An 11,395-nucleotide genomic window follows, 5' to 3' on the forward strand; every position below is an offset into this window, starting at 1 on the left:
CTTTTATTGGCGTGAGAGCACAATACATTTCCGTCACCTTCCTGTCTTCCTCAAGAGAATTCGAACAAACCAGAAGTCAAACCTAAGCAGGTCGGCCCAGGAAGAACACCAGCATTGTGGCAAGAGCCAGCGAGCAACACAGCCTGTGGGAGGAGCAGAAGACATTAAATAGACAGATGTTCAATGTGAGGTCAATGCTGAGGGAGCGCCGCACTGTCGGAGGGTCAGTGCTGAGGGAGCGCCGCACTGTCGGAGGGTCAGTGCTGAGGGAGCGCCCAACTGTCGGAGGGTCAGTGCTGAGGGAGCGCCGCATTGTCAGAGGGTCAGTGCTGAGGGAGTGGGCACTGTCGGAGGGTCAGTGCTGAGGGAGCGCCGCACTGCCGGAGGGTCAGTGCTGAGGGAGCGCCATGCTGTCAGACCGTCAGTGCTGAGGGAGCGCCGCACTGTCAGAGGGTCGTATTGAGAGAGCTGTACTTTTGGAGGGTCAGTACTCTGTGGGGAAGGGGGCTGGATTCCCCTGGAGGAGGTGGCGAATCAGAAAGCAGCAACCCTGCGCCACTGGGAGGGCGGTGGCCACTGCTGTTACTACAAGGAGAAAGTGAGGTCTGCAGATGCTGGAGATCAGAGCTGGAAATGTGTTGCTGGAAAAGCGCAGCAGGTCAGGCAGCATCCAGGGAATAGGAGAGTCGACGTTTCGGGCATAAGCCTGAAGAAGGGCTTATGCCCGAAACGTCGATTCTCCTGTTCCCTGGATGCTGCCTGACCTGCTGCGCTTTTCCAGCAACACATTTCCAGCTGCTGTTACTACAACCCAACTTGCCAAGATCCAATCAGCCTCTTCTCCCCAAATTAGTCAGGATGTTCGTGGGGCATTGCCAACTCCAGCATCATGAGGGGATGGTCTTGTCTCAGGAAGAGCTTGAATCCCCTACTTCCATTCACAATACCTGCCTGAAAGTGCTGGTCACAGTCCCCGAGTGGGACCAATAGCGATAAGGTTCCACTTGGAAAACAGGATGGGATCGGTAGGTTCGCAAGATCTTCCTGGCCCTGAAACAGAAGGTCATGGGGTCAGACCTTGGGAATTTAACATTCACCGCGTGTTCTTTATTCACTCACTGACAGGATATGAGTGTGTCACTGGACACACTGACAGAAGTCTCTGTTTACAGAGAGATTCTCTCCTTGAAAAAGGACATCCCTGATGAAGGGCTTATGCCCGAAACAACGACTCTCCTGCTCCTCAGATGCTGCCTCACCTGCTGTGCTTTTCCAGCACCACACTTTTCAACTCTGTTTCGTTCTATCAGGGACAGCGTTTAACAAGGGACTTTCTCCTCTCTCTGTCAAGAGCCCTATTAAAAGAGGAAGTCTCTCTCTCTGTCTCTCAGGGACCCTATTTAAAAAGGGACTCTCTCCTCTCTATCAGGGACACTGTTTAAGGAGGGAGACTCTCCCTCTGCCAGTACAGTGTTTAAAGAAGGAATCTCTCTCTCTCAAGGACCCTGTTAAAAGAGGGAGTCTGCCTCTCTCTCTCAGGGACACTGTTTAAAGAGGACACTCACTCTTTCTATCAGAGACATTGTTTAAGGAGGGAAACGGACAGTGTTTAAAGAGGTAGACTCTGTCAAGGGCTCTGTTAAAAGAGGGAGTTTTTCTCTCTCTGTGAGGACAGTGTTTAAAGAGGGAGTCTCTCTCTCTCATTGTCAAGAGCCCTGTTAAAAGATGGAGTCTCCCTCTCTCTCTCAGGGACACTGTTTAAGGAGGGAGACTCTCTCTCTGCCAGGACAGTGTTTAAAGAGGGAGTCACTCTCTCTCTGTCAGGGACCCTGTTAAAAGAGGGAGTGTCTCTCTCTCTCTGTCAAGAGCCCTGTTAAAAGAGGGGTTTTCTCTCCCTCTGTCAGGGGCCCTGTTTAAAGAAGGAATCTCGCTCTGTGACGGACCTTAGTAAAGAGGGAGTCCAACTCTCTCTCTCTCTGCCAGGACAATGTTTAAAGAGGGACGTCTCTCTCTCTTGACACGGGTCCTGTTTAAAAAGGAATGTCTCCCTATGTGAGGGACCCTGGTAAAGAGTGAGTCCATCTCTCTATCTGTCAAAGGCTCTGTTTAAACAAGAATCTCTCCTGCTGTGTCAGGGATGGTGTTTAAAGAGGGAGTCTCTCCCTGTCAGGTGTCCAGTTTAAAGGGGGACGACACTGGCTATATTTTCCCCAGCTGACCCCTCCTGATTTTTGACCACTCACCCCTTCCATTCATTTGTGGCGAGCAGGTATTGCCTTGAACTCTCTTTCCTGACGTCCAGCGAGCAAAATGTGGCAAACTCCTTCGCGATCTCCGCAGGAGTCGAACTCCAGCCTCGACGTACCTTCACCAAAAGGATAGGAGGTCGCTCGGCCTGTGGGTCAGGCCCCGAGAGGGACTGGAAAATACAGCATTTACAGCCAGTGTCAACAATCGGCACACCCAGGATAACACTGTGTTAGAGACGGTGGAAAGCTCCCGCTACACTTAGCTGCCTGTACAGTGATTCATCAAACACACTCAGGACAGAGACAACATTGTGTTAGGAGATGGGACACAGAACAATACAGCACAGGAACGGGCCCTTCGGCCCACAATGCTGTGTTGAACAGGACGCCAAATTAAACTAATCCCTGCTGCCTGCCCTTGTTCCATATCCCACCGTTCCTGCAGACTGAGCTTATCTAAAAGTCTCTTAGAAACGCTCCTGTCGTATCTGCCTCCACCACCACTCTTGGCAGTGGGTTCCACACTCCTACCACTCTCTGTGTAAACATCCTGCCCCTCACATCTCCTTTGAACTTTCCCTCCCTCACATTGAACGCATGCCCCCTAAATTTAGACATTTTACTTTGGGAAAAGCATTCTGACCATCAACCCTATCTGTGCATCTCAGAATTTCATAGACTTTTTTCAAATCGCCCCTCAGCCTCCGTCACTCCAGAGAAAACAACCTGGGTTTTTTCCTGATTTGGAGATGCTGGCGTTGGACTGGGGTGTTCAAAGTTAAAAATCACACAACACCAGGTTACAGTCCAACAGATTTAATTGGAAGCACTAGCTTTCAGAGTGTTGCTCCTACATCAGGTGGTTGTGGAGGACACAATTGTCAGACACAGAATTTATAGCAAAAGTTTACAGTGTGATGTAACTGAAATTATACATTGAAAAATACTTTGATTGTTTGTCAAGTCTCTCATCTGTTAGAATGACCATGATCGTTTCGCTTCTTTCATATGTAAATCACGATTTATTTTTTAAAAGTTACATTCTCAGGTTAACTTTAACAATTGGTGTCAGCTCAGAAAATATGTTGAAGGTGTTAGCCCCCAGTTAGAGAACACTTCAGTGATCCAGAACATTTGACCTCGGACCTTCGGGTGACCATCCTCCAAGGCGGACTTCGGGACAGGCAGCAGCGAGAAGTGGCCAAGCAGAGGCTGATCGCTAAGTTCAGTACCCATAGGGAGGGCCTCAACCGGGACCTTGGGTTTATGTCACAGTACAGGTGACCACCATTGCACTATATACACACACACAGACATTCCACACACACACACATACAATCCTATAGACAGACACGCACACAGACACTCCCACACTCACATACGTGGACCCCTTTATACTCTCACACACACACATATACACTCACACAAACCCACATGCACACATACACATAGATGTTTGTGGGGTGAATTTGTACTTGCAGAGTTACGTTGTACTTTGCTCAAAAACTGCATGAATCCATGTAAGACTCTGTTAACTCATTTTTTAGATTAGAATCAATCTAAACATTATGGCACAGACAAACGAACACCAATTGTTACAGTTAACCTGAGAATGTAACTTTTATAAAAAAAGTTTGTGATTTACATATGAAAGTAGTGAAACTATTATGGTCATTCTAACAGATGAGATACTTAACAAATAATCCAGGTCTTTTTCAATATATAATTTCAGTTACATCACACTGTAAACTTTTGCTATAAATTCTGTGTCCTATGATCTTATTCTCCACAATCACCTGATGAAGGAGCGTCGCTCCGAAAGCTAGTGTGCTTCCAATTAAACCTGTTGGACTATAACCTGGTGTTGTGTGATTTGTAACTTTGTTTTTTTCCAGCCTCTCCTTGTAGCTCCTCCTCTCTAACCCAGGCAGCATCCTGGTAAATCTCTTCTGCACTCTCTCCAAGGCCTCCACATCCTTTCTCTAAGTGTAGCGACCAGAATTGAACGCAATACTCTAAGTGTGGCCTAACGAAAGTCTTACAAAACTGCAACATGACATTCTGACCCTTGTACTCAATTTCCTGACCAATAAAGGCAAGCATTCAACACACCTTCCTTACCCCCCCCCCCCTATCTACTTGAGTGGCTACAGAGTAGATTCAGTAAACAGTAAAGCATCCTCTAGACAAAAACAGAATTAAAGCCTGATGACACGGTCTCCATCAAACACTCTCAGGTCAAAAACAGCATGGAGTTAGAGTAAAGCTCCCTCTACTCTATTGAAGTGAAGGTAACGTTTTCCCTACTGTCAAACTGTAAACTTCCCTCTGCTTCTTTCAACTGAAAGTAAAGCTTTCTCTACTCTTTTGAGCTGCAAGTAAAGCTGCCTCACCACAGTCCCCATCAAACACTCCCAGGAAAGGGACAGCACGGGGTTAGATGCAGAGTAAAGCTCCCTCTACACTGTCCCCCATCAAACATTACTAGGACAGGGACAGCACGTGATTAGATACAGAGTAAAGCTCTCTCTACACTGTCCCCACATCAAACACTCCCAGGACAGGGACAGCACGTGATTAGATAGAGTAAAGCTCCCTCTACACTGTTCCCCATCAACATTCCCACTACAGGAATAACACAGGGTTAGACACAGATACAAACTCCCTCTACACAATCCCTCCTTCAAACACTCCCAGGACAGGGCCAGCACGGGGTTAGATTCAGAGTAAAGCTCCCTTTGCTGTGTTCGCCCATCAAATACTCCAGGACGGGACAGCACAGGGTTAGGTACAGAGTAAAGCCTCCTCTACACTGATCCCCCATCAAACACTCCCAGGACGGGGACAGCATGGGGTTATATATAGAGTAAAGCTCCCTCTACACTGTCCCCCATCAAACACTCCCAGGACGGGGACAGCATGAGGTTACAGATACAAACTCCCTCTACACTGTTAATGAATGTGATGTGATAAATCACTTTGCAGTTTTGTCATTCCCTGAATGAAGGTGGACCCAACCTCTGGCGTCTTGGTTGGTCATGGTGGCAGAGTAGGTTTGTCATGTTGGAGTGAGGCTGCCGTGGAGAGAGCTCAGTTTCTGACATACTGACCCAGGATAGGACAGCTTTAATTTGAAGGTTGTGTTGCCTTGTTCTGGGACACACACCAGAGGGAACCGTTCCTCTCCTGATTGACTGTCTGTCCTCATGGTGCCCTTTGAATGGATTTGTCAAGATCAACGCGGGCTTACAGGGATAGGTTGAGGGGAGTGGGTCTGGGTGGGATGCTCTTCATTTGTGGGGGTGGGTAATGGCCAGAGATCAGTGGGCCAAAAGTCCCCTTTCTGCTCTGTGGGGATTCTATGAATCCCTTGCTCATCCAAATGAACTCGGAACCTGAGGTGCAGTCTGTGTAAGAGGTCCCTGTTCATTCATTTAACCCTTTTAGCTCCCAGGTTCATGTCTGCTGAATCTGCATGACCCCACATCTTTCTGAGGTCAGTCTGCCCTTCCTGTGGCATGCTGCCCAACTGCTGATTGGACTTATTCCTGTCTCATGTATCGAGATCCAGTGAAAAGTGTTGTTTTCTGTGTCATCCCAACAAATCACCCCTTGGGTAACAGAATACAAAGCAGTGTGACAGCTACAGGGAGGCTGCAGAGAAAGACCAACTCTAATAAAAACACTGAAAATCGGTGCAGGAGTAGGCCATTCGGCCCTTCGAACCTGCCCCACCATTCAATAGGATCATGTCTGACCATGCAATCTCAGTATCCAATTCCCACTTTCTTCCCACACCCATTTGGCGCGGCACGGTGGCTCAGTGGTTAGCACTGTTGCCTCACAGCGCCAAGGATCCGGGTTCAATTCCCACCTCAGGCAATTGTCCGTGTGGAGTTTGCACATTCTCCCCTAGTGTCTGTGTGGGTTTCCTCCCACAATCGAAAGATGTGCAGGTTAGGGTGGATTGGCCATAGTGTTAGGCGCATTCGTCAGGGGTCAGTATAGGGTAAGGGACTAGGTCTGGGTGGGTTACTCTTCCGACGGTCGGTGTGGACTTGTTGGGCCGAAGGCCCTGTTTCCATACTTGGTCCCTTTAGCTACAAGGGCAATATCCAGCTCCCTCTTGAATATATCTAATGAACCAGCCCCAATAGCTTCCTGTGGGAGAGAATTCCACAGGTTCAGAGCTCTCTGAGTGAAGACATTCTTCCTCATTGTTGTCCTGAATTGACTTCAGGCTTTTATACGTTTCTATGAGATTATCCCCCTGACCCCTCAGCAAGTACAAGCCCAGAGGATCCAGGCTTTCTGCAGATGTCAGTCCTGCCATTCCAGGGATCAGTCTGGTGAACCTTCGCTGGACTCCTTCAGGAGCAAGAATGGCCTTCCTCAGACTAGGAGACCAAAACTGCACACAAGGTGTGGCCTCACCAAGGCCCTGGATAACTGCAGCAAGACCTCCTAACTCTGATACTCAAATCCTCTCGCTACGAAGGCCAGCATTAGCTTTCCCTGCTGTGCCTGCATGCCAACCTTCAGCGACTGTTCCACCATGACCCCCCAGGCCCCGCTGCACCTCACTTTTTCCTAAACTGCCACCATTCAGATAACAATCTGCCTTCCTGCTTTTGCCACCTAACTGAATAACCTCACATGTATCCACATTATACTGCATTTTCCAAGTAGTTGCCCACTCAGCCAGCCTGTCCAAGTCACGCTGCATCCTCCTCACAGCACACACTGCCACCCAGCTTAGTGTCATCTGCAAATTTGGCGATACGGCATTCAATTCCTTCATCCAACTTGTTAATGTATATTATGAACAGCTGGGGTCACAGCACTGAACCGTGCGGTATCCCACTCCTCACTTCCTGCCATTCTGAAAAGGACCAGTTTATTTCAAATCTCTTCTTCCTGTCTGCCAACCAGCTCTCTATCCATGTCAATACATTGAGCTTTAATTTTCCTGACTAATCTCTTGTGCGGAACATCGTCAAAAGCCTTTTGGAAGTCCAGATATACAACATTCACTGATTTATTCTTGTCTACTCTACTGGTCACATGCTCAAAACACGCCGAAAGATTTGTCAAGCACAATATCCTTTTAGTGAATCCATGCTGACTAGGCCCGATTCTGTCACTGCTTTACAAATGCTCAGTTATTACATCCTTAACAATTGACTCCAGCAATTTCCACGCCACCAATAGCAGGCTGCCTGGCCTATAATTCCCTGTTTTCTCTTTCCCTCCTTTTTGTAAAAATGGAGTTACATTAGTTCCCCTCCAGTCCTTTGGGACTCTTCCAAGGTCTATAGAATGCTGGGAAATGATCACCAATACATCCACTGTTTCTAAGGTCACTTCCTTAAGTACTCTGAGACACAGAGGTCATGTCCAATTTTAATCCCAATCTCCCCAATATCATTTCCTGACTAATAAGGATTTCCTTCATCTTCTTCCTCATGCTCTACTCTCTGGCCCCTAGCATTTCCGGAAGGTTACTTATGTCCTGCTTAGTGAGAGCAGATCCAAAGTATTTATTTAACTGTGATGTGGAGGAGCCAGTGTTGGACTAGGGTGGGATAATGTTAAAAATCTCACAACACCAGGTTATAGTCCAACAGCTTTATTTGGAAGCACTAGCTTTCAGAGCGACGCTCCTTCATCAGGAAGCTGGGGAGCTAGTGCTTCCAAATAAACCTGTTGGATTATAACCTGGTGCTGTGTGATTAACTTTGTCCACCCCAGTCCAACACCGGCTCCTTCACCTCATGGCTACCACTAACCGCGTTCTCAAAGTGGAGAGGATTTCAAAGGAAATTGCACATCTCGAGACATCAAAGTGCCCCACAGCTCCCTGAAGGAGGAGCAATGCTCCCATAACGAGTGCTTCCAAATAAACCTGTTGGACTATAACCTGGGTGTTGTGCGACTTTTAACTTTGTTCAAGGTCCGTTCATTAGTCTGATACCAGCGGGGAAGAAGCTGTTCATGAATCTGTTGGTACTTGTTTTCGAACTTTTATATCTTCTGCCGGATGGAAGAGGGAGGAAGGGAGTAACCCGGGTTGGGAGGGGTCCTTGATTATTTTGGCTGCTTTCCCGAGACAGCGGTAAGTGTGGATGGAGTCGGTGGAAGGAAGGCTGGTTAGCGTGATGGGCTGGGCTGGGCTGTGTTTACAGCTCTCTGAGATTTCTAGCAGTCTTAGACAGAGCGATTGCCATTCCAAACTGCGATGCCATCTGGATAGGATGTTTGCTTGATGCTTCTGTAAGAATTGGTGTTCCAGTGTTTTGGGGAAGGAGAGAGGGCGGTAGGGTGTAGCCAGAGAGCTCCGTGTGTTTCGGATTGCACCCACATCCCGTTCCCGCGCGCTCCTGGACTCACCGTGAAGGAGACACGTGCTCTGATCATATTGACATTGTTCTCGTACGGCTTGAGTAGATCCAGATACTCCCCAATCCGTGGGGTTCGGGGATCAAAGAGGCTAGAGGAGGGGGGGGGGGGGGGGGGGAGGAAGAGAGACAGAAAAGGTCAGTGGGGAAGGAGATGAAGGTGATAGGTCAGGGAGGAGAGGGTGGAGGATAAAGTCCCATCACCATGCTTATGGTGCTGCCCCCCCTCCCGTCTCCGCGAGGGTCACCTGTTTGCAGGGAGGTTGACAGGGATTGAGTATTGTGGGAGCAGAATGACTGCGTCGGCTGGCACACAGTGTCCAATGGACCAGTGTGGGAAAGTGTGAGGGTATGCGCTCTGGCAGGAAGGACAGAGAGTAGACTATTTTCCACCCTGTATCTGAGGAAGGACATGCTGGTGTTGGAAGAGGTTCATAGGAGGTTAACAAGAATGACCCCAGGGTTGAAGGACTTGTCATTAGAGGTGTGGTTGGGGACTCTAGGTCTGCAGCCAATGGAGTTCAGAAGGATTAGAGGTGATCTCACTGAAACTGGGAAGCGAGTCTCGTAAGTGTGTAAGAATTGCAGGAGAGAGACACAGAGAGAGAGAGAGAGAGCATGAGTGCGGGAGTGAGACAGCGAGAGCGTGAGCAAGTGTCCTTGATGCACATGAGAGGGACGGGACAAGTGTCTCTGACTGTTCGCTTGTGATGGCCGGACCTACCTGCTCTGATGGGTCAGCAGCAGCTGGGCCAACTGCAGCAAGACTGTAAAGAGGATGGAGACATGTTAATCTTCGCCTTCCGTCTCCCCACCAACCCATCACGTCTGCTGACAACGCTCCCCCCGCCCTGCCGCCTCTCCCCACAACTCTGGGAGCAGGGAGCCCTGGTTCCTGTTGTGAGAGACCGGGAAGGAGTGCAGACTGAAAACCCAGTGTGCAGCGGAGCAGGCTCGCTATCGCACTGCCCTCCATCTCTCGAGACTCAACAGCGGACTGAAAACCTCACTTGTGAATGAAGCCTTCCCTGCCCCTTGTCCCATGCTCCCTCTCTCCCTCTCTCTCTCCCTCTCTCCCAAGAGGAAACAAGCTGACCGTAGAGTTTTTACAGCACAAAGACCGGCCTTTCGGTCTGCCACATCCAAGCCAGTCATCAAGCTCCTATTTATTCTAACCTCACAGCCTTGCGTGCTCAGGCATTTTACGTGGTCATATAAATATTTAAGAACCATGCAGCACGGAAATAGACCCTTCGGCCCTCATCCAAGCCGACCAGGTTTCCTAAACTGAACTAGTCCCATTTGCCTGCATGTGGCCCATATCCATCTAAACCTTTCCTGCCGACATACCCATCCAGATGCCTTTTAAATGTAGTAATTGTACCAGCCTCCACCACTTCCTCTGCCAGCTCATTCCATACACGCACCACCCCTCACCGTGAAACAGTTGCCTCCCCAGTGCTTTTTAAATCCTTCCCCATCCAACTCTGGGGAAAGGACCCTGGCTATTCACCTTATTTACACCTCTCATATTTTTGTTAACCTCTACTAAGGTCACCCCTCAGCCTCACATGCTCCAGCCTATCCAGACTCTCCTTATGACTCAAAGCCTCCAGGGTCAGTAACTTCCTTGTAAATGTTTTCTGCACCCTTTCTGATTTCATAATATCCTTCCTAAAGCAGGGTGACCAGGACCTGTATGCATTCTTCCAAAAGTGGCCTCACCAGTGTCCTGTCTCTGTACTCAATGCTCTGACCGATGAAGGCAAGTGTGCCGAATGCCTTCCCTACCACTGCCTACCCCTGACACATTCTCAAGGAGCTACGTACCCAAAGCCCTCGCTCTCTCGGTTCGATAATACTCCCCAGGGCTCTACCATGAAGTGTATGAGTCCTGCCCTGGTTTGTCTGACCAAAATGCGACCCCTCGCATTTATTTAAATTAGACTGTATCTGCCACTCCCTACAGCTGATCAACATCCTGCTGTACTCTGAGGTAACCTTCTTCACACTCTATTATACCACCAATTGTGCTGTCATCCACAAACTTACTAACCATGACTCCTGTATTCTTATCCAGATCATTGCTAAGTGGACCCAGCACCAGTCCCTGTGGAACACTGCTGATCATAGGCCTCCAGTCTGACAAACAAGTCACTCCGCTGCTTGGAGCGGAGAGCATGGTTCTGGCTCCATATACCTCCTATATTACACACATGGAGCACTGTGCAGAGTTCTGTATATCTTGGTAAGATCACATCTGGAACAGTGCGCACAGTTCCGGGTCTCCGTATTTATAAAAGGGCAGAGATTTATTTTATTAAAGGCAAAGATTTTGATGCAAGTGCAAAAAAAGTTTGCTGAGACACCCCGGACATGGTGAGGTCAGAGGAAGAGAGAACAGACCAGACCTCTTGAAGTAGGCAGAAAGTATGCCCTTTAAGATGAGAAAGGGCACTCGCTATAGCAGGGAGGGGTGGAGATAAATAATATTGGCACACTGAAGGGAGGAGAAAGTGAGGGCTGCAGATGCTGGAGATCAGAGCTGAAATTGTGTTGCTGGAAATGCGCAGCAGGTCAGGCAGCATCCAAGGAGCAGGAGAATCGACGTTTCGGGCATGAGCCCTTCTTCAGGAATGAGGAAAGTGTGTCCAGCAGGCTAAGATAAAAGGTAGGGAGGAGGGACTTGGGGGAGGGGCGTCGGAAATGCAATAGGTGGAAGGAGGTTAAGGTGAGGGTGATAGGTCA

At 48.8% G+C, this 11,395-nt stretch overlaps 2 protein-coding genes across 3 annotated transcripts in view; both read right to left on the reverse strand.

Annotated features, from left to right (window-relative positions):
- The window catches only part of LOC122544186 (immunoglobulin superfamily member 22-like), a 789,994-nt gene that overhangs the window by 317,343 nt on the left and 461,256 nt on the right, over positions 1-11,395 (reverse strand). The gene's annotated exons all lie outside the window — the stretch shown is intronic.
- Positions 7-11,395, reverse strand: part of LOC122544187 (poly(A)-specific ribonuclease PNLDC1-like) — a 28,744-nt gene continuing 17,355 nt past the window's right edge. Inside the window, exons 12-16 of the mRNA XM_043683241.1 lie at positions 9,372-9,414; positions 8,640-8,739; positions 2,244-2,419; positions 952-1,050; positions 7-143 (exon numbers count right to left, since the gene is read on the reverse strand). Of these exons, the coding sequence (XP_043539176.1) occupies positions 83-143; positions 952-1,050; positions 2,244-2,419; positions 8,640-8,739; positions 9,372-9,414 (479 nt within the window). The 3' untranslated portion in view covers positions 7-82. The remainder of the gene's footprint in view (positions 144-951; positions 1,051-2,243; positions 2,420-8,639; positions 8,740-9,371; positions 9,415-11,395) is intronic.

The sequence above is a fragment of the Chiloscyllium plagiosum genome, chromosome 47, assembly GCF_004010195.1.
Source record: "Chiloscyllium plagiosum isolate BGI_BamShark_2017 chromosome 47, ASM401019v2, whole genome shotgun sequence".
Classification (NCBI taxonomy): Eukaryota; Metazoa; Chordata; class Chondrichthyes; order Orectolobiformes; family Hemiscylliidae; genus Chiloscyllium; species Chiloscyllium plagiosum.